General features: G+C 44.3%; 1 protein-coding gene across 1 annotated transcript in view; it reads left to right on the forward strand.

Annotated features, from left to right (window-relative positions):
• SLCO1B3 (solute carrier organic anion transporter family member 1B3) overlaps window positions 1-14,723 on the forward strand; it is a 44,014-nt gene extending 29,291 nt beyond the window's left edge. Inside the window, exons 10-15 of the mRNA XM_024103144.3 lie at window positions 1,260-1,455; window positions 2,213-2,375; window positions 5,063-5,247; window positions 6,449-6,513; window positions 12,956-13,073; window positions 14,029-14,723. Of these exons, the coding sequence (XP_023958912.2) occupies window positions 1,260-1,455; window positions 2,213-2,375; window positions 5,063-5,247; window positions 6,449-6,513; window positions 12,956-13,073; window positions 14,029-14,245 (944 nt within the window). The 3' untranslated portion in view covers window positions 14,246-14,723. The remainder of the gene's footprint in view (window positions 1-1,259; window positions 1,456-2,212; window positions 2,376-5,062; window positions 5,248-6,448; window positions 6,514-12,955; window positions 13,074-14,028) is intronic.
• Window positions 14,724-23,179: the final 8,456 nt, after the last annotated feature.

Genomic DNA, 23,179 nt, shown 5'->3' on the forward strand with positions numbered 1-23,179 from the left:
AATATATGAATTTCTGAGGCTGCAGTTTCCAAACTGTGCAGGGACTATTGATGGCACTCATATCCTAATATTTTGCCCATCACAAGGGGCACAACTGAGTATGTGACCCCAAAAGGTTACCATTTAATTGTTCTGAAAGGCTTAGTAGACCACAGGGGCAGATCCATTAATACAAATGTGGGAAACACTGGGTGCTGGGTGCTGAGGAGATCAGGATTGTACTTGAAGTGGGGGGAAAGGGATTTTATTTCCCAGCAATGTTGTGGTTCTATACAATGTGTCTGTGCCAACTTGTATTGTAGCATACCTGCTTCTGCTTTGGCTCATGAAACTGTACCCAACATCAATGATCCTGGAAAACAGGAATTCAGTTACAAGCTAAGTAGCTGCAGACTGGTCGTGGAGTGCACATTTGGTAAACTGAAAGCGCATTGGTGCTGCCTTTGCAGCTGTCTGGATGCCAACGTGGCAAACACTGTTCATATAATCATCGCCTGCTGCATACTTCAGAACATTTGTGAGATAAAGGGAAGTGTTTCCATCCTGAGTGAGCTCAGGACAAGTCTGGTTTACAAACTCTGTACAGGAAGCTGAAGTAGGAAGCTTTTGGCCCAGTCAAGAATGAAAAAGCACCTTCAGTTCATCATTAGGAAGGAGGACCAACACACAGTTAAACAAAACAAAACATTTACTAAAAATATACAGTTGCTAGGGTAGACGTCTGCCACTGTCTGCCTCCTGGTGTCCCCACTGCCCTGAATGGGTGGTACTCCACAGTGGGCCTCTGCATGTTGCAGTGCATGTCACCCAACATGCTGGTGCAGCTATTCTGGCTGATACTTTGGAGCGGACAAAGCCAATGCTCCTTCCAGTGGGAGGGAAAATCTAGCACTTCTCCGGATCCAACTTCCTCTTCCATGCTGCAACCTGTGGTACAGGTAGTCAACACAAGGGCATAAGGAGGTGCCTTATGTGCCCTTACCCTCTCATGACGCTGCACGAGTTGGGACAGAGTTTGGTCCTTAATTACATAGATCTAGATGTATTTTTCACAAGTTCATTGGCAAAAGTATTAGGGGAGATTCTTGGGCCCTTGAAACGTCATGGTATTTTGAGACATGAATTAAATTGATGAAATTTTTCAGGCAGCATGTTATGAAAATTTTCACCAATTTCAATCAGCTCATGTGTTAAATCTGTTATGTGTGACAGAATGTGACTACACCTCTCCAGTATCCCTCCTCTCTCTTTTATTGCAGGAGTAACTGCTTTACCTGCTGTAAGCGTTGGGATTTTTTTAGGAGGGCTCATAATGAAGAAATACAAAATGGGCATGATTGGAGCTACAAAATTTGGATTTGGAATGTCACTGATGGCTTTTCTCATAACCGTCTCATACTTTTTTGTGGGCTGTGAGAACCATGTAGTGGCAGGACTGACAGTATCTTATGATGGGTATGTATACATCTTATGTAATATACAGCATGTTTCCTTTCTCTGGTAGCAGAGAAGCATTACAAACTGCATAATGTTTTTTCATGATTGAATAAAAACACACCATTGTAGTCCTTAGTGTATCTTCCACAAATATTGAAGGATTTATCGCATTAGAAAATGTCAGATTCTAAATTTGTATAAATTGTAATGGAGCTAGATTGATTTACACCAGATGAGAATGTAGCCCTCTTTTTTATATCGATATACTTTGTTTGAAAGTTACTTACTGCTACTTTTTGGGGGGGGGGGGCTTTATAATTATATCAGTTTGGGGTATGGATTTTAATTGAATAACTGTGTCAGTGTAATTCATGTAAAAAATGAATAACAGTTTTAGGGTGTGTGGTTTTAGGCATCTAGAATGGTGGGACTGGACACAGATAGTGTCAAGGATTTCACTGTGTCTTAGAACTAAAGGTCTGATTTTTCTGGGCTACAATGGACAGAAATCCCTTTCTTTGTCATAGAATTGTTCATAACCCAGTAGTCATCTGTATTTCAATGTACGTGGGATGGAAGCTGAGGCCACAAGATCAATGTTATAAGAATAGGAACAATTTAAGCTTGTTTACCTGGAATATTAGTTTAGTTCTATAATAATGAGGGTATCAAGTAGGAGTGACAGACAAATTTGTGATATTGTCCTTTAATGTTTAATTGAGACATGGATTTTGTAATAAAACAATGTTATGCCTTTGTAAATTTACCTCGTAAGCAAGCCAGTTGCACGTCATGAAACCACCTTATTTTCTGTCTGCAACTCTGACTGCAAATGTGCCACAAACCAGTGGGATCCTGTCTGTGGAGACAATGGAATCACGTACATGTCAGCTTGTCTTGCTGGATGCAAGGCTTCGACAGGACACGGGAAGAACAAAGTAAGAGCCTTACCCAGTTTTTACCCATCTTTTTTGCTTAAGAACATTGGTATATTAGTGATGTATATTTAGAAAAGATCAAATCGATTGCAGAGCAAGAGGAACGGTCATGCATTTGTGACGATCATTGAGAACCACAGACTTCCAGAGCTAGATGCTTGAGTCTCTGCAGCTTGAGCAAAAGAGCCAGGCACGGTATCTGGGGGCTGTAACAAACTCACATTGGGCACTGAGGGGAACACACAACACACACTGATGAGTGTTACACATTGCCTAAAGGCAGACCTCCGTTTGTTTGCCTTTTGTAAATCAGGCCTTGGCTACATTGAGGTTTTTAGCCACCAGTGTAACTACGCTGAGGTAGTTGCCCATGTGCAATCTCTACGGCAGAGGTTTTTCAAACTGTGGGGTGCACCCCCCGCCAGGAGTTTGCAGAGGAATGTTTGGGGGCAAGCGGCAATGCCAGGCAGCTCAGGAAACGATGCCTGGTGGCTTGGACCAGTTCCCGCGCAGAAGGGCTTGGGGAGGGAGCGCCACCTTCACCCCTTGACTCATCTCAGTAGGCCACCCAGCCTGTGAGTCAGTGACAATAGGGTTACCATACTTAACAAATAAAAAAAGAGGACCCTCCACGGGGTCCTGGCCCCGCCCATTTCCCACCACCAGCCCCACCCCAACTCCGCCCCTTCCCCACCCAAACCCCGCCCTAACTCTGCCCCTCCTCCCTCCCACTCCCAGCCACGCGGAAAGGGCTGTCCGAGCGCTACCAGCTTCACGGTTTGCCGGGCAGCCCCCAGACCCTGCGCCCCCGGCCGGCACTTCCCTAGCGCAGCTGGAGCCCGGGAGGGGAAGCGCCCAGACGGGGGCGCAAGGTCTGGAGGCTGCCCGGCAAACCGTGAAGCCGGTAGCGCTTGGGCTTCGGGCAGCCCCCTTGCCTCCGGACCCTGCACCCCCAGCCGAGCACTTCCCCTCCCGGGCTCCGGCGGCGCAGGGTCCGGAGGCATGGGGGCTGCCCGAAGCCGGTAGCGCTCGGGCAGCCCGGCTCTTAAACAGAGCCGAAGAGTCAGGGGAGGAGCAGAGCCGCTGCAGGAGGGGAAGTTCCTGGCCGGCATTTTCCCGGACATGTTCGGCTTTTTGGCAGTTCCCCCCAGACAGGGGTTTGAGTGCTGAAAAGCCGGACATGTCCGGGAAAAACCGGACGTATGGTAACCCTAGTGACAACATCCCGACAGCCTCCATGCCCAGCACTGGCTCTGCCCCAAAGACTGTCGCATGCACCTTCCCCCACCCTGAAAACCCAAGGGGTGGGTATTGTGTCTATTTTTGTCCGGGTTGGGGGGACACAACCAAAAATTTTAACTCAAAGGCAGGACTCAGCTCAAAAAGTTTGAAAGCCGCTGCTCTAAGGTAAATGTGCTGCACAGATATACACTGAGACTTGTCCTGAGACAACTTACCTCGATTTGTGGTGCTTTGTCAAGGCTGGAATGAAAGGGTTGGGAGATACAGGGATAGATTCTCTGCTTCACTTGATCTCTGTTTTGACATGGGGGAGGGGGAATGGAGAGAGGTCTTAGAGCCAGTTGCAGTTTTCTGATTCTTAGGTCCAGCTGTGGCCTTGATGAGAATTAGAGCTACTTTCTAGCAGCTCGTCACACCCCTTCCTGCCCCTGACATGCCCCTACACCTGAGGTAGACAAGGGACTGGTGCAAAGGGGGCCAGATCTGATTACAAAATCCAGCTCTTAAATGTTAACAATGTTTCGTTAGAGAGAGATTCCTGGCTCACAGTAGAGCTCATATTGTAATGGAATACTAAACGGCATTATATGATTAAGCCATTAGGTGGTGCTGTGAGTAAAATACCTTATTTAAGCTAACCTTAGCCATACCTGGCAGAGCATTAAAGGATTCTATGGTGAAGACACCTGTGTATCTCTAAGAAATAAACCCTGTAGTCAGCAGAGCCGTCTCTAGGGTACGGCGAATTGGGGCGACCACCCCGGGCGCCGTGCTTTGTGGGGGCCCGCAGGAGGAGGATGGGGCGGTGAGGCAAGTGGGTGAGTGGGGTGAGGAGGCAAACAGGGAGGCGAGCAGGGGGTGGGGGCGAGCAGGAGCCCCCCCACCAGAACCTCCCCCTTTCCCCAGTGCCTCCTGCCCACCAGCGGGCCTCCTGACACTTACCGCCTTCCACGGATCAGATGTTTCGCGGCGTCAGGAGGCACTGTGGGGCAGGGGGGAGGAGCAAGGGCGCAGCACACTCGGGGGAGGGGGAAGAACTGGGTGGGGAAGAGGCATGGAGGAGGCGGGGCTGGAGTGGGGCCTTGCGGAAAGGGTGGAGTGGGGCAGGGCCTGGGCGAAGCACCCCCCCGGCAGATAGGTGCCGAGTTTCTAATGTCCCAGGCCCTGCCCACCCCAGGGATGGCCCTGGTAGTCAGTCTATAATTGATACAGAAGCTTGACCTGCTGGTAGCAGCCTTGCAACTTACCATGTACAAGAAGTACATGACACATAGGAAAGAAATTACTGACTGTTGAAACCTCTGAGAAATGCAAACAAGAGCTGGTTAGATGCTCCTGGGGTGTTTACCCGGGTCATATTTTCATGTGAGGTTTTGTTTGTATTTTAATGCTGTACGCCATATTGAATTAATGATATACCGACAAATAAAAATTGTGTCTTTTAGGTGTATCATAACTGCAGCTGCATGGAAATTACAGATTCACAATCAGGAAATAACTCTGTAATTTTGGGACAATGTCCAAAAAGTGATGACTGCTCAAGAAAGTTTATTTATTATACAGTATTACAAGTTATAAGTGCCTTTTTCTATGCTTTAGGAGGCACCCCTTTATACATGGTTATGTTTAGGTAAGTGAAACCAAAATCATTTTTTTAATATCAGTAAGGGCTTTTCCCATAATGGGGAACTTAATTTCCCCAAATTACCCTAACTTTCTTGAAATCTAGCACTCTTTTACTGCTGTCTTCTCTGAATCCATTTTTAAGTATGAAGAATTAAAACGGTTGGTGTGCACTACCACCAAATTTAACTATTACGTTCATACGTTACAGTCAGTTTCTCCCTGTTGCTATTAAGCTGACCCGCGTTGGCTTTTACATCTGAATTTTGTGTTTGTAGCACAGAAAACAATTAGATGTGTTTCTGTAACTAGGAGCTACAAACACAAATGGTTATGTACTTTGTATAAGTAGACTGAAGAACAAAAGAAATTCCAGCTGAAACACGTTTTGTTGACACTGTTTCTTTATGTGAAATAGGAGATGGATAAAAGCTTGGTAGTGAGAAAGTTTGGTCACTATGAAATCCGAAGGCAATTTGGAAGCAAAATCAGTGGGAATGCTAATAGGAGTTCTAAAAATTATTTTGTCATAGATGAATATGCAGAAAGAGGTGCTAATATAATATGCAGAAATAATTGTTATTTAAGAAGGTGGTTTTTCATGACAATAACTTTAAAGGGATCCAACACACATTGGATATATAATTAACTTAAAACCCTTGTCAGATACCCCTGTGGCAGCAGTTTAGCTTAATCTCTTGGAAATTAGTGATATACCAATTTGAGTGGCATGTTGCTTTGCATCTTTGCTAAGAATGTGGCTCTTGAAAACTCAGCCTTGGGAATGGCATTACAATGTTACAAGATGCTGCCCCAATTATGCCATTTCTAGAAGTTTTGCCCTAGGGCAATATCATAGTCCCCATAAGTTCATAAAACCCATAATGAAAAGGCAGTAGAACGGGTATTTAGGGACACCCAATTCTGCAAAACATGGGTAGAAGGTGCCAATATTTCATATAGATTCACCTCACTAATTATGTGCTGTACGTTGACTTCCCAGTGAATATTCAATGGAGAGCAATTGATTAGTTCACTTTTCCCACGTCATTTAATGTGTATTTGGCAAATGTATGAGACAGCTTCCTTCTGAAGTTTTGTATTTTGTCATTAAGAATAATAATTCTGTGGGGAAATAATACATCTTAATGAGGACGTCTAGGTATTATGGAGACCTATTATTGTGACTTACATCTATCTATTTTTAGGTGTGTTCACCCAGAGCTGAAATCTCTTGCAGTTGGTCTGTACACACTCATTATGAGAGCTCTAGGTAAGATAAATTATTCTGACTAAACTATTTGAGTTTTTTAGATACCTTTGAGTGTCTGCGTGGCTTTAAATGGCACCAAGTACATTTGCAAAACAGATGCACAATTTGGCAGTGCTATTACAGGCAAGTCACATCATATGTGCATTTAACTTACGTGAATTCAACTATACGCGCTCGGCAAAAAAAAGAAAAACAACAAGATACCTGTAAATAGTGCGGGCGATTCCACCCAATGAGCATATGCCCTGGAGTGAGCGTGAGATGGAAGACATGAATCTGCTGTTCCCTCAGTCAGTCTCAGTTCCTGCATGCCTCTCATAGTGTGAGCATCTCGCCGCGCTGAGTGTGATTCTAGTGTTTAAAGATACGTATTTTTTGTACAACATGGCCCCTAAACACAAGCCAACTACTTCATCTGGTGCTCAACTGAAGAAACAGCGATCTGTTCCAACGCTGGAGGAAAAACTGGCTGCGTTGGACTTATTGAGAGACGGTATGTCAGTCTCCAACATGGCGCGTAAATATGGCCGCAACGAATCTAGCATCCGTGCCATCAAGATTCAAGAGACAGAAATTCATCAAACCGTGGCATCAAGTGCTCCAATAACTGCTAAGGTGATGAGTCAGGTGTGTGATAAGATTTTAGTGAAGACTGAAAAGGCATTAAACTTATGGTTGGAAGACATGAATCGTAAACATGTGCCTATCGATGGCAACACGTTGCGAGAAAAGGATCTTAGCCTCTACGCGCTGTTCAAACCTCCTGCCGAAGAGGGACAGCCTTCTGATGAGAAGGAATTCAAAGCCAGCCAAGGTTGGCTTAACAGTTTTAGGAACCGTTTCAACCTCAAAAACGTGCAGACTACTGGTGAAACTGCATCTGCCAATGAAGAGGCAGCAAAAGCCTACTCTGAACAATTAAAGAAAATCATAGAAGAAAAGGTCTATCTTCCAGAACAAGTTTTTAATGCTGACGAGACTGGGCTCTTCTGGAAAAAAATGCCCAACCGCACTTACATTTCGAAATCAGAAAGACAAGCCCCTGGCTTCAAAGCAGCTAAAGACCATGTGACTGTGTTGTTTTGTGGCAATGAGGCTGGGCATTTAATAAAGCCAGGCTTGCTCTACAGGGCTACAAATCCCCGTGCCCTAAAAGGCAAGAACAAAAATCTCCTGCCTGTGTTCTGGCAATCAAATAAAAAAGCTTTGGTGACGGCAGCATTATTTCTGGATTGGTTCCACAAGTGTTTCGTTCCGGAGGTCAAGTGGTACCTCGAAGAGAAAGGACTTGACTTTAAAGTGTTGCTGATTGTAGACAATGCTCCTGGCCCCCTGCAGCACTCTGGTTTGCACATAACAATGTTGAAGTCGTCTTTCTCCCCCCCAATACCACCTCCATCCTCCAACCTCTCGACCAAGGTGTGATTCGCTGTTTCAAGGCTATGTACACGAAGCTTATGTTCTCACGGATACATAGCACTATGGATGCTGATCCCAATCTTAATGTGATGGAGTGTTGGAAGTCCTTCAACGTTGCCGATTGCATCACTTATATTAAACAGGTAATGGATGCAATCAAGCCTGAAACAGTCAATGCATGTTGGCGAAACCTATGGAAAGAATGTGTGAATGATTTTAAGGGATTTCCTGACCATTGACAAAGAAGTGAAACGCATTGTTCAGGTGGCCAGGCAACTGGGTGGTGATGGCTTCGTTGACATCCTCGAGGAAGAAATTGAAGAATTAATTGAGAGCCATAGAGAAACAGTGACTAACGAAGAGTTAGAGGAACTGATAAAATTGTCTACAGAAGATGAAGATGATGGCGACGAACAGTAAGAGCCAGCAAGTTGGAATCTTCATAAATTTGCTGAAGTGTTCCAAGCAGTGAAACACTTGAATGATTTAATTTCTGAATATGATCCCTCTATGGAACGAAGCCTCAAAATCAAACGTAGTATTATGGACAATTTGAGACTGTATCAAGAAATGTTTGAGCAGCTCAAGAGACAACAACGACAGGTGCCGATCACTATGTGTTTCAAGGAAAAACAGCCAGCAGCAGATGAGCCTACACAATCAACTCCTCGAGCTGAACCAGAGCCAACAACTTTGTCTACGACTCGCTCTCCATCACCTCCGTTTCCTGTATTGACATCAAGCCTTGACGACCCCCTGTAATTAAAAATACAGTACTGTAAAATTATATTTTGCATATGTACTCTTTATTATATACTGTACATTACTGTATACATTATACATTTATACCTATTACTGTACAAGGTTGTATACACAAAATCATATACAGTATACTGTACTTTATGGGAGATTTAAATGATTTTCAAGGGTAATTTTGACCATATGCAATTTTCGCCTTATGCGCTGACTTTAGAACCTAACCCCCCACGTAAGCTGCGACTCCATTGTATTATTAATAGTACTAGTGGTAGTAGTAATAGTACTGTAATGCTGAGCCTCAGCCATCAAGCAGGACCCCACTGTGCTAGGCACTGTGCAAACAAAGAACTTAAAGACAGTCCCCGTGCTAGATTTTGGGCTGCTCCTGGATGTCCAAGATGTAGCCAAGAGCACATTTTTGCAACTGCACCTGGCAAAACAACCTTTCCTCTCTGCTTTGGACCTTGCCACAATTACCCATGCCTCACCTCAAGATGAGATTGCTGTAATGTATGTGCTATGTATGGGCCTGCATTCTGGCACCATTCAGAAGCTGATGCTATTGGGGATGCATCAGCCTGCTTATTAAGTGGAATTGCACATGAAGTGGAATTGCACATCAGGCCAGTGCTCCACAATCTGCACAGGCTTCCAATAAGCTTCTGGGTGGAATTCAAGTTGTTGGTGTTAACCTATAAAGAGCCATAAAAGGTTAGGGCCCTGGTTGCCTGGAAGATGGCCTCTCGCCCTGTGACATACTGCCATAGTTGAGATCAGAAGAGAGAGTCAAATTGGAGCTCCCTTAATATAAACAAGAGGGAACTGCTGGCAGGTTGTTATCTGTGAAGGGTCCTCCATTTTGGAACTTAATCCCCTCATTGGTCCCTCAGAGCCAGAATGTTCCAGACATGCTATGATAACCTATGTTTTCTCTCTCTCCTCCAAGGCAGATGAGGAGGGAGTGGGCTGAGGCGTAGGTGTTGGAACTATGGGTGCGGCAACACCCCCTGGCTTGAAGTGGTTTCCATCCAGGGCAGGGATGGTGTCCCTAGCCTCTGTTTACCAGAAGCTGGGAATGGGCGACAGGGGATGGATCACTTGATGATTACCTGTTCTGTTCATTCCCTCTGGGGCACCTGGCACTGGCCACTGTCGGTAGACAGGATACTGGGCTAGATGGACCTTTGGTCTGACCCAGTAGGGCCGTTCTTATGTTTACAGTTTGGTTCAGTGGCTCCCAGCACCCCCACTATACAAATTGTTCCTGCACCCATGGGCTGAGGTGGATATAGTTATAGGCAATTCTTTGTTTGTTTGTTTGTGTGATTTTTAATTCATGGGACAGGTGCCTAGAGCACTATCCAAAAATGAAAAATGAATAAATATGTAAGAATAAGTGTCATAATGGTTTTCTAGGTTTCAGACCAAGCTATATCTGATTAGAAAAGTCCACACTCCCAGTTTGTTTACAGCCATAGAAGTTAGAACTGGACCTGCAGAAGCAGATCATAGATGCTCTCATCAGAACAGAATATATACATGTGGCCCTCTGGATAGAATACACAGAGAATACACTCCTTTTAGTTTAAAACTATGTTTTCCTATATAGGAGTGCAATATTTTAATGCAGAAAAAAAGATGGCACAAACATGGTTCAGTACAGGGTTGGAATCCTGGCATTATTAAAGTTGATGCCAAAATTCCCATTGGTTGTAACAGGGCCAGGATTTCACACCATGAATATTATTTTTTAAAATTATTTTAGGGGGGTAAAGGGCAGCATAGGGCAGAGCAAGCTGGAGTGGAGGGTGCAATGGCAGATGCATCTCATTCTTCCATTGGCCAGTCACAAGGATTGCTAAGCTTTTTCATAGGCTGAAGTACAGTTTAATACAAAGATTATGCCAAGTATCATTGCCTCACTCATTTGCAAGGCACAGACCAACTCTCATCCCATTCAGAGAAACAAAATCCCAGGGGCATATATAGCATCTGGGACAGTTATTTTAGGAACGTGTGCATGCATTTTTAGCTGTCCTCAGTGCAGTAAATGTTTTGTTCTATTTTGAACAAATAATTACATTGAGTAAACTTTTCAAAAGTACCTAAAGCCTATTTTCAAAAGAGGAGCTAAGTCCCATTTAAAATCTGGCCACCAGAGAAGGAGATGGTGCCCACCTTATGCCTTTTAGCCCAGCAGTTAGAGCACTGACCTACCAGGTGGGAGATCTGGATTCAATCCCTCCTTCTACTGACGGGGCAGAAAGGATTTGAACACTAACCACTGATTCTAACCACAGAATACTAACCACATAGTATTCTGCTATGGGTTTCAGTCTCTCTGTGAGAGGGGTGGGGCTTAGCACACACCCATCTTGGCAACATCTCCCATTGGCTAGCTCCCCACCTAGCATGCTGGCTTATATGAATCGCATTCTAAGGCACCAGACTCTCTCCATGCATTGTACAGGAGCCTAGGCGCCCAACTCAGGTCTTTGTGAATCACAGTGTTGTTCCAGTGATTTTCTAGGGGCCTAAAAGTTAGGCATTGCCACATTCAGTATCACAGCACCTAAATTAGGGTTACCATTCGTCCGGATTTACCCGGACATGTCCTCCTTTTGTGTGCTAAAAATAGCGTCGGGGGGAATTTGTAAAGCACTCACAATGTCCGGGATTAGCAGAGCGAGTGGCTGGGAGGGCTGCAGGGAAGTCCCGGGCTGGACTTAGGAGCAGCTGTAGAGGAGCCGGATCCGCCCTGCATTCTGAGCCAGCAGCTCCCTTGCAGCCCAGTCCAGCAGCACTGTGCAGGGCCAGACCGGGTTTTGTTGTGCAGGGCCAGGGACCGGGTTTTGTTGTGCTGGGGAGTTCAGCCACGTGTCCGGCTCGGCTGCACAGAGCCCAACACCCTGTTCTGAGCAGCAGGGTAAGGAGGTCAGGGGGCAGGAAGGTTCTGGAGGTGGAGGTCAAGAAACGGGGGGGGCTTTTGGGGGGGAGTGGAGAAAGTTTTGGGCAGTCAGGGTACAGGTAGGGGGTAGGGTCCTGGGGGGAAGTTGGGGGGGGTCTTAGGAGGGGGCAGTTAGGGGACAAGGAACAGGGAGTCTTAGGTAGGGGGTGGGGTTCTGGAGGGCAGTTAGGAGCAGGGGTCCCAGGAGGGGGCAGTCAGGGGACAAGGAGCAGGGGGGGAGTGTTTGGGAGTTCTGGGGGGGGCTGTCAGGTGGCAGGGGTGGGGAGATGGATCGGAGCAGTCAGGGGACAGGGAGCAGAGGGGTTTAGATGGGTTGGGAGTTCTGGGGGGGGGCTGTCAGGGGGTGGGGAGTGGTTGGATGGGGCGTGGGAGTCCCAGGGGTCTGTCTGGGGGTGGGGGTGTGGATAAGGGTTGGGGCAGTCAGGGGACAAGAGGCAGGGAGGCTTAGATAGGGAGTGGAGTCCTGGGGGGCAGTTAGGGGCAGGGGTCCCAGGAGGGGGCAGTCAGGGGACAAGGAACGGGGGGAGGGTTGGGGGTTCTGGGGGGGCGGGAAGTGGGAGGGGCAGGGGCGGGGCTAGGGCGGGGCTCCTCCCGTCCTCTTTTTTTCTTGCTGAAATATGGTAACCCTAGCTAAATCCTTTGTGAATTTAGCCCCTAAGTGCCTAAGTTACTTTTGAAAATGTGACTTAGGTGCCTGAGTTATACTGTACTGTGTGGGGTTATGCCTAAACGCCTTTAAAATCTGGGCCTGAAGCAGCGTTGACAATTTTGCCAACCATCTACTTTTGCACTTGGTTTCATCTCTCCTCCCCTTCCCCCCCATACTTTTTTCAGTAGGAAACAAAGAGGAGTGCCAGGCTCATAAGATGAATTTCACCCCAGTATAGAGGGTCAGCATGAGGTCCATGTACCACTAAGTCCTGAAAACTGCTGCAGCGATTGAGCTGCAAACCACCCGTGCTTTACAGAACAGTTTGGGGACTGCTGAGCTAATACATGCTGGAGAACGCCATGTGTGTCACCACAGGCTGATAGCCTGGCCAGGCCCTCAGCTGTCAGACCACGTTACTGTGGCGCTCCAAACAGCACCAAAAGTGGTCAACCAGCTCACTATTCTGAAGGATCCTGTCCAATTTCTATAAAGGGAGGAAGCGACTCCCTATAACCCACTGCCCACCTTGAGCACCACTACAGCACAGGGCAGGGTTGGAGCTTAGTATGAAAATGCTATTATATTTTCTAAAGTCGTGCCTCATAATATGACATAGTGATATATTTTTGAATGTTTTATTGCAGCCGGAATTCCAGCCCCCATTTATTTTGGTGCATTAATAGACAGGACATGCTTGAAATGGGGAAGCGGAAGCTGTGGGCACCGAGGAGCTTGTAGGATATATGATTCTGGTGCATACAGGTAAGTTAAATCAAAACACAGAGTGGTCGTGAGTTTCCTTTCTGCATCAGGACTCTAAATTATTTGATGCTCTGGCCCTGGTCATCTAATGTTGGCTTCACCTTCATATAGGTCAGTACAAAATCTCAAATGTCAAGAAATCTTCACATTAACTAATCTTGGGGTCAAATCCTAAAGTCTCTTCTCAATACTCTATACAGGCCTTACTCATTCAGGCAAAACTCTCTTTGACATCAATGACCGAGTCTTTCCTGAATAATGGATATACATTCTCCACTTTTGGACCAGCTCAGAAATCCATAGTCATTGTGTGATTCATGAGCAGGAATAGAAAAGACATCCAAATTCACATTGCCTACCATGCATATTGGGAAGACTGCCAATTTCACTTTATTGACTGTGTTTATTGTGTGAACAAATAAAAAAAACATGCTATTGGGCAGCTGAGGCCATATACATTGTAGAGAAATGCTTGTTAAGCACAAACAAAAATATCTGCCTGAAGAATATTCAAAGCAACCGTTTTTTCACATTTGTTTTACTTCATGCAACTCTTGATGGCCACACATTTGTGGAGTATTTTTATTTTTATGCTGAGTAGCCAGGACTAGAGATCCCATGACCCTTACAGTTGCTGCAAGAATCCTGGCCCCCAGAAGCTTGTACAAATTCAGCAGGAGTAGAGGAAAAATGATCGATTATTACTGTACACATATTTTTCAAAGGCATAAATCATAGTGTAAACAGTGAAAATGTCCACTTTATAGCACCATTCACAAAGTTGTTTTAGATTTTGTCTCCTAAACTATTGTATTAAAGAGTTCAGGGACTACTGTGCATTTTTGATTTTTGTACTATTCCTGAAAAGATCTGTTTATAAGTAATGTTAGTACTTGCAGTTCTTTTGAAGTTTGTTTATATCAGGAGAACTGCCTTTTGTCTTCTCCCTTCACAGGTATACCTACTTTGGCCTAGTAGCAAGCTTCAGACTACCATCCTACTTCTTAGCTTTCCTGTTTTATACAATGGTGAAGAAACAGTACCAAGCAAGGGACCCCAAATCCACAGATAATGGAGGGCAAGAAAGTGTTCCTATGAACAAAGAAGCTAACTCAAAGAGCAATGAATATTTATCAAGTTCTTCTGATGTGGAAAGAGAATCACGTATTTAGAAAATCCACTTACATCCATGAATCATGTTGAATGAATCAGGACAGCATCTTTTAAAATCAACTTGCAGAATGTCCTGAACAAAACAATAACACTGCTCAGAATGAAAAACCAGAATGAACACATAGTCAATGACAAGGGCAACTAGGTGCACATATGATTTATATTTAACTACCTTATCAATGACACACACAACCAATCCCGTTAATTAACTAATGAAGGAAAATCCTGTTTGGCATGGTTAATTGCAACTGTTTATAATTTTTAAATGGCTTGAATGTGGTTTCTGGCACAGTAACTGCATTCCAAATACTACACTGGAAGGCCCAAGTCCTGCCCACAGATCCACCTGTACTCAGTCCCATTGAAGTCAAAAGGACTTTGCATAGTTGTAAGGCTCTGCACACTACAGTAAGAAGCTAGTGTAGTTTTCTGAACTCTGGCCTGCCAGTGAATATTTAGGTGGAAGGCCCAAACCCTCTTTTTCCTCTGTGTCCTCAGGGACATTCAACTTGAAAATCATTTTTCCAACTGAAAATGTTGTGCCTACTGACGTTGTAAGTAGAGCTGGTCATAAAATGGAATTTCTGTTCCAGCAGAAACTCCAGCATTTCAAGTTTTGCTTTCATCCTGAATTGGAACAAAAAGTTGATATTTCAAGATTTTTACTGTGAAATGAAAAATTCAAAATATTTTGTTTAGGAAACATCAAAACAACCTTATCGAAACATTTTGTTTTGACATAATTTTAACTTTTATGTCATATTACATTATAATTCATAATATAAATGTCATAATATTTTTACTTTTATATATTATATTGTTTTTATAAATGATAATATGATATAAACTTGAAACAATAAGGTCAAAATGTTTTACTGAAACAAAAAATGTTCACTTTATGAAAATGAAATATTTCCACCTTATCAAAACAAATCATTTCATTAATTTCCTGTTGAAAATGTTGATGAAATCAATATGTTCCTACAAAATGTTTCAATTTCATTGAATCAGCATTTTCCAAACTGTTCTATTGGAAAATTTTCAACTGGCTCTAGTAAGAAGCACCTAAGTTTGCTGTAAATGAAATAACTGAAAAAATCAATTATTTTTCTTTACTTTGTAGATTTTGACAGTACTCTGTGTATACTCAGTTTCACTATTCCTCTGCCTAAAAGGACCTCTCTAGACATCCACAGGAAAGCAGCAAAACTTGAATAATTTATTTTTAAAGAATGCAAAAAAAAACCCTCCACAACAAACCAGGATCTACGATTTAAAGATTTCACTTTCAAAACTAGCAGTTAAAAAAAAAAAAAAGGGCGTTTTTCAAAAGCACCTCTGAGAAAGTCAGTGGAACTTGTCCTCCTAACTTAGGTACTTTTGGAAAATACCACCCCATTGCAAAAGCATTCAAATTGACAGTTTACCACAAATTTACTAATATTAAAGCCAAAAAAAGACCAGCTTCTGATACTCTTAATACTGTTTTGTAGCAGCTTATTCCAAATTTATTCACATTACTTTCAATGAGACTACTCATGGAGTAAATTACGGGGCACTGATTTAGGTGTCTAAATATGGACTTAAGAGTCTAATTGTAGGCACCTGTTTTTTGAAATCGTGACTGATTCATCCATCATATCTTTAAGTACATTGATAATTATTTTATTATTTTTTCTTTTTAAAAGACATTTTAAAGTGATGATGATTAACTGAGTTCAGAGTTATAGCCAGAGGTGAAAGTAAGTCGGTACGGTACGGTACGGCACAGCGGCAAGAGCCAGTATGCCGTGCCGGACTGGACCGGCTTCCGCGGCGGTGATTTAAAGGGCCCAGGGCTTCAGCCGCTGCGGGGAGCCCTGAGCCATTTAAATCGCTGCCAGAGCTCCAGCAGCCGGACTCCCGCGGTGATTTAAAGGGCCCGGAGCTCCGCGGTGGCCGGAGCCCCGGGCCCTTTAATTTGCCCCTGAGCCCTGGGGCTCCCAGCCGCCTCTGCAGCTGGTAGCTCCGGGGTGATTTAAAGGCCTTGGGGCTCCCAGCCACAGCCCGAGCCCCAGGGCCTTTAAATCTTGAAAGGCCCCGCCTCTTCCGGTTGAGGCCACGCCCCTGCTCAGGACTCCAGTGTACCGGTAAGTCCTTTAAGTTACTTTCACCCCTGGTTATAGCATTTTATAAAAATTAGACTAAATTATTTACTAAGTTGATCAGTGAAATATTTTCAGCTTTGTAGTGACTTTGTTTTCAAAGCAAAACCCAGACATTTTAGGCTAGTTTATTCTGAAGCTGACCTCTGTTACTGTGCCATATAACAGCCAGTAGAGGGCACTCAAAGAATGATAATATTAACTACCTGACTATTGGAGCCCAAGTCTATCATGTTTGTCATATACCAAATCCTAATCCTCATTGTTTTTAGGAAAGTTGAGCTCTAGATTTCTTTGAGACAGTCTACCATTGCTAAACCTAAACAATATCCTAGAGTAAAGGGTTCCTTTTGATCAGCATATTTAAAATACTGTCCAAGTATCTTTTCATCATGCGATTGGATTCAATCCTATTAGAATCCCGTAGGTTTGGTGGCTGTTTTAGACATCAAGTGCCTGAAATTTCCTTACAATTAGGGTGTTGCTTGAATAGAGATCACAGAACTGGAGCCCAAGACTTAACACTGAAACATAAAATAACCTTTTCCTTTATGCATGAATTTCCATTTGTTCATTTTTGGACACATGAATGCAATAAAATAAAACTAAACTGTAGTGAAATTACTAATGTTATTACCACATACAATTCTATATTAGCATACGTGTAATCCACAAACCTTCTGGGTGTGGTGTTCTGTCCCCTCTAGTGGTACCGAGACCACTTAGGGTATGTCTACACTACCCGCTGGATCGGCGGGTAGTGATCGATCTATCGGGGATTGATTTATTGTGTCTAGTGTAGACGCGATAAAATCGATCCCCAATCGCTCTGCCGTCGACTCCGGAACTCCACCGCAGCGAGAGGCGGAAACGGAGTGGATGGGGGAGCGGCAGTGAGTGACTTGCCACCATCCTCACGGCCAGGAAAATCGACCTAAGATACGCCTACTTCAGCTATGCGAATAGCGTAGCTGAAGTTGCGTATCTTAGGTCGACACCCTACCCCCCCCCCCGTAGTGTAGACCTAGAGATTAATGAGTCTGCTCTACAGCCTTAGTTAAAAGCCATATAGCTTTTAGCTCATGCAGTAGAGGTTCATGCATTTAGCTCCAGAGATCCCAGATTCTATCCCAATGACTGGGGTCTGTCAGCATTACACATGTTATTCCCAAAGGGGCCATTTACTGGATGTTTTTCCTGAAATGATCATCAGTGAAATAGCTAATAAAGTTGCTTATACCAGTCATCTTTAGGTTTCAGAGTTACCAGCTCATTGAGAAGACGGGTGTAACTTCAGTGCCCTTGTGGCCAAGATGGAGTCTGTGCTGCAGGCAACTCTGGCCAAGAGAAGGCGCACGCAGGAATGCAGCAGGGAAAGTCCATTTCACCCCAGGAGTACCTGTTCCAAACCCCCCAGAGTGAATACACACACACTGGAAGAATACGATGAATATAGGAAAGGGAAATATTTACTTACAGAGGAATGAAAGGAGAAAAAACAACATGGAGGAAAGGAAGGGGAGTGGTAAAACAGGGTTGCATCCAACACAAGGCCCCAAAGGCCCAGTGGTAGCACAGTCTGGAAGGGCAGACACTGAGCAATGTGTCTGCACACAGAGTTCAGGAGTCCTGGGCAAAGTTCCAGTCCAGTGGTGAGTCTTGGGTGTTCCTGGTCATCTTTGGCACCAGTAAACTTTCCCCAACAAACCCCTCCGGTGCCATCTTCTGCCGCTCTCTGCAAAGCCACACAGAGTGACCATCTCCCCACTTAACTATCTAGCAACTTCCCTCCTTGTTCCCAGTGCAGAGTCACAAGCCCCAGTACTCACAGCCCCATGCAGCTCTGGGCAGCCGTGATACTGAGTCCAGCTCCGGCCTGTCCTTCTCGGGCAATTCCTCCCTGGCACAGTGCTCCTCCTGGCTCCTGTCCTGGGGTGTCCCTGATCAGTTGCTCTGTTCCTCACAGGCGTCAGGCAGGTTCTCAGCTGCTTCACTTTGTGGGGCTTGCTTGCTGCAGCCCTTCTCTCCCTGGAGCTCTTGACACACACCTCTGTCGCTCTCCCCTCTTTTTCTGCTCTCTTCCCCTCCCCCCCAAACAGCACTTTCTTCTTCTGGAACACTCAGCACTTCCTCCCGTCCCCCCAGAAAAGAGATTTAAAGGGGCCATGCTCTCTAAACCCCAAAGGAGTTACACAGGGCAGGACTCACCTCTCAGAGGTATAGTTTCAGGCTGTCTGCAGGACTCAGGAAGACAACACTGCACTGTTTACACTTAAAGGTATTTTAAAAGTATTTCAGTGCCTAGAAATGCAAATAGCCACCTAGTGGGATTTTCAACGAGTTAGGCCCCTAGTTGCCTTTGAAAATCCCACTAGATAACTGCCAGTGCTAGAAACCCATTGTTATTTTAAATAAAAGGCTAGAGCCTGGGGAACAGTGTTACAGCAATGGATGGATTCTGTGGAAAATATGTCACAAGCAGACTCAGAGTACAGGGGACCTGGATATTAGCCGCATCCAGGAATAAAGGGTCATAATAAAGTGTATTGTACAAGACCTATTGATCTGTTTAGAAATTGCAGCATTGCTTGCTATAATAATCTATTAGAGTATTAATTATAATAATACCTGAGGGAAACAGTGGGATAATTTTTCAATTGAAGTGAGATTTATTTGTGACTATAGGGCAAGGGGGATGACATGCTGCATTTAACTAGGCTATTACAACTCTTTCCTTGCTGTTTTCTCAGCAACCCATGTTTTGATTGATCCAGATGTGTCAGTAAGACCACCTCTGGAAGCTGAATGGATGAGCCATCTCACCTATCTGTAAAACCCTAGAGTTAATGGTTTGTTTGTTTTGGGGGACAGTGGTATTTCTTTGGACTTGCATGGCTGACATTAATATTACCCAATGTATTATTTATTAATAGAAGTTAAGGGATATCCTGTTCCCAGTGGTGACTCGGGGTGAGAAACTACAATCCAAAAACCATAATCCATGAAAAGATGTATCCAACGCTACATTTAAAATGCACTGGTCTTAAACAAATAGGATAGAAACCCATAGGGAGCAGGAAGGAAGGAAGAAAATTGTGCCAAAGTGAATCGACCCCACTGATGAACGGGATTTGGAGTGTTGCAGATTTCAGAGTCTGTGACCCTTTGCACCCAGGGGCTCGTGGGCAACTACCTACAGGGAAGGAAGCCCCCTTGTGCACAAAGAGACAAGCCAGTACATTGTCCCTGCCTTCTTTCCACCGGTTCAGCTTTGGGCAGCATGGTTCCAGAGGGAGTCAGGCTCCCATTGGCAAGGCCTCCCTGTGGCTGCTGAGCAACCCAGTGTGATGCAGTACAGCTCTGAGTTGTTACCGACTTGGTTTTGTTCTGTCTTGTCTAGGGGAGAAATGTAGCAGCAGTGGAGGAATCTGTGGTGAGGCAAGGCAAACACATTGCACTGGCTTCCTCTTGGCCCACTCTGACTTCAAAGCACTGCAGCCTGTATTGCTGCTACATTTGTGCTGCGAAGTGGGAAAATGGATACGAATGAGTTTCAGCTGTCTTTTACAGTTATTTCCTTTGGTTGCAATTTTTAAAACTTGGGTGCCCAGAAAGAGGCACTTACATCCATTTTAGGCACCTAATAAACGTGGGCTGATTTTTTTCAGAGGGGCTGATCTGCCACATTTCCCCCATTGCTTAGCCCTTTTGGAAACCAGGCCACTCTTATTCAGGTGCCTCCCTTTTGGCACCCCAGATTGAAAATGCTTCATTGCCAGGGAGTTCAGGGTTAAAATTAGCTGAATTTAAAGTTGCCATGGCCATTTTATCAGGCAAAGGTTGCAGAGAGCGGGAGGTTTTCCTGTCACCCTCATAAAAGCCTCTAGAAACCTAAATCTGTATAAGGAGCCCACTGGATTCACTTTTCTTTGGCCCAAACCAGAACATCCCGAGCTAATTAGAGAAGATACCCATCTTAGCAATTTGAGTAATTGTGAAAAGGGCTAATAATAGCCTAGTCTTTCCTAACCAAGCTGTAAGATTGTAAGCAATAGATAAAAATCAGAATATCAGAGAAGACAGAGAAAAAGAAGGAAAGGGAGGTGCTCAGAACCAAAAGCGAAACAAAGGCGGAGAAGTTGCAAAAGTACCATAGCACCAGGGTTGAGAAAAAGATACTGTAACAGAGGATAGCTAGAAACAATAACAAATCGGGTTGCCAACCCTCCAGGATTGACTTGGAGTCTCCAGGAATTAAAGATTAATCTTTAATTAAATCTTGTCATGTGATGACACCTCCAGGAATATGTCTATCAAAAATTGGCAACCCTAATAACAATTAGTATAAGTTTAGAAGGGCCAAAGGAAGATTAATAGTAAAACACTATGAATTGAGCCAGAAAATGTATTATGCCTGTAATTTAGCGAGAAAAGAGATTATCATGATGGGTGTCTTCCCTAAATTTCTAAGCCTAAAGCCAGGTCTACCCTAGGAAATTAGGTTGGTTTAATTACATTGGGCAGGGGTCTGAAAAATCCGCAGTTAAAGTGACCTAACCCCTGGTGTTGACATAGTGCTGTCTATGGGAGGGCTTTGCCCGGCGATACCTCTACTGCCACTCGCGGAGATGGAGTGCCCATGCTAATGGGACAAGCCCTCCCATCGGCATGGGTATTGTCTTCACTGAAGTGCTACTGTGTTGCAGCTGCACCAATGCAGCCCTGCTCAAAGAGAGGCTGGAATATATATAGTTATATATCTCTAAAGACAATTTAGAAGTATTCCCAGTGATTGGGGGGCAGGGGGAAGGAGGGTTTGCACACCACATATCAAACATATGCCAGATTTATTTGACATGTGGACCTGGTACACTGACCAGAGAAAAAGTACCTGAGCTGCAAGCCATGTCTGAAAACAGCTAGACCTATGAAGATGCAAGGAATTGTTTACTGAAGCAGTCAAGGTTGACATGGCTGAATCAAAACAAGGCATAAGGAAGCAGGATGAAAATTCAGCTAGTGAGTGGTCCATCCATCTCCTGTGGAATCTTAGGCTACATCTACACTACAGGGGGGAGTCGATTTAAGATACGCAAATTCAGCTACGTGAATAGCGTAGCTGAATTCGACGTATCGCAGCCGACTTACCCCGCTGTGAGGATGGCAGCAAAATCGACCTCTGCGGCTTCCTGTCGACGGCCCTTACTCCCACCTCCGCTGGTGGAGTAAGAGCGTCGATTCGGGGATCGATTGTCGCGTCCCAACGGGACGCGATAAATCGATCCCCGAGAGGTCGATTTCTACCCGCCGATTCAGGCGGGTAGTGTAGACCTAGCCTAAGTCTGTCCATTCAAAACCACCTATGAGCAGACAGTTTCTACTCAAGCTCAGATCTAAGTGCATATAGGACACTTAACACAAACTAAAACCAATATGTAACCTGACAGTTTTAGTCATATTGATAGAGACTTGCAGCTAGTGTAAATCAATGTAGCTTCATAGACTTTAATGGAGCTATACTGATTTATACAAACTGAGGATCAGGCCCATTTTGCCTCCCTTGACACAGAGTAAAAGATTAGCTGTAGTTTTTTTAAAAAAGCATAAAATAAGAACTGGTTTCCTGGCAAAATGAGTTGTAGACAGACCCGTGTCCCTATATTATCATTACTTACTTTTTTTGACTGTTAATAAAATACTTGTTTGAATTGTATACATTAATTCCCTAAGGCAGTGTGAAATATTCACAATTATATATGAACCTCCCAGCTTGATTTTTGTGGGACTACCCACTGTGACACACTGTACCCCATGTAACACCCTGTAACTCCAGATTCACCACTTTTATATGGTCATGATATGTTGTACAAAGTATGCCTTTTGAGGTATAATTTGACTTGTCATAATCTGCTGAACATCATTGTCTTGTTAAAACGTGTGTGTCAACTTTGTACATGGAGTTAGATTTTGCTATATATTTGTTATTGAAACATGTTGTGATTCTGGGGAATGCACACAGAATAGCACCTCAGAGAAAACAAAGGACTGCAAGCAAAGGCATGTCATCTCAAATGTCACATACACAGAAGGTGTGAGCAAGAAATATTTACAATTCACCAGAGAGATGCTTTGAATCTCACATATGCCACTGACAAGTGATTGTCAGGACCCCAGCATGGCATACTCATCAAATAGAGTAGGAGAGTATATAATAAGAGACAATGGCTTCCTCATTACCTGTCCTTCCCAACCTCTACTCATGGGGCAAGATGGTTTGAAAGACAACGAAGCATCATTGTCCTAGAGGAGTGGTCCCAGGCTGTAAGGAGATCCAGCCTGTGAATTAAGAACTGTGAACTGCCTGCAGCATCTGGTGGGCTGCGAAAGTTGCTTGCTTCAAGTCTTGTTTAGCTTGGCAAAGTTTAGGAATTAGATTGCGGTTCTATATTTTATTTCTTTTGTAACAAATTCTGACTTTTATGCCTTAAACACTTGTAGCCACTTAAAATCTATCTTTCTTTAGTTAATAAACTTGTTTTATTCTGCTAGCTAAACCAGTGTGTTTTGGTTGAAGTGTTTGGGGGAACCTCTACTCAGGTTAACAAGGTTGGCGTATAAACATTACCCCTTGATGGAATGGCGAACTTTATATAAGCTTGGGCTGCACAGTGAGTGAACTGGGCAGTACAAGATGCATATTTCTCGAGGTGCAAGTCTGAGACTACAGAACTGGCTAGGGCTGCTCTGTGTGTAGTTCATGAGTGGCTGGGAAAGCATTCATGTAACTCA

The sequence above is a fragment of the Chrysemys picta genome, chromosome 1, assembly GCF_011386835.1.
Source record: "Chrysemys picta bellii isolate R12L10 chromosome 1, ASM1138683v2, whole genome shotgun sequence".
In the NCBI taxonomy this organism is placed as follows: Eukaryota; Metazoa; Chordata; order Testudines; family Emydidae; genus Chrysemys; species Chrysemys picta.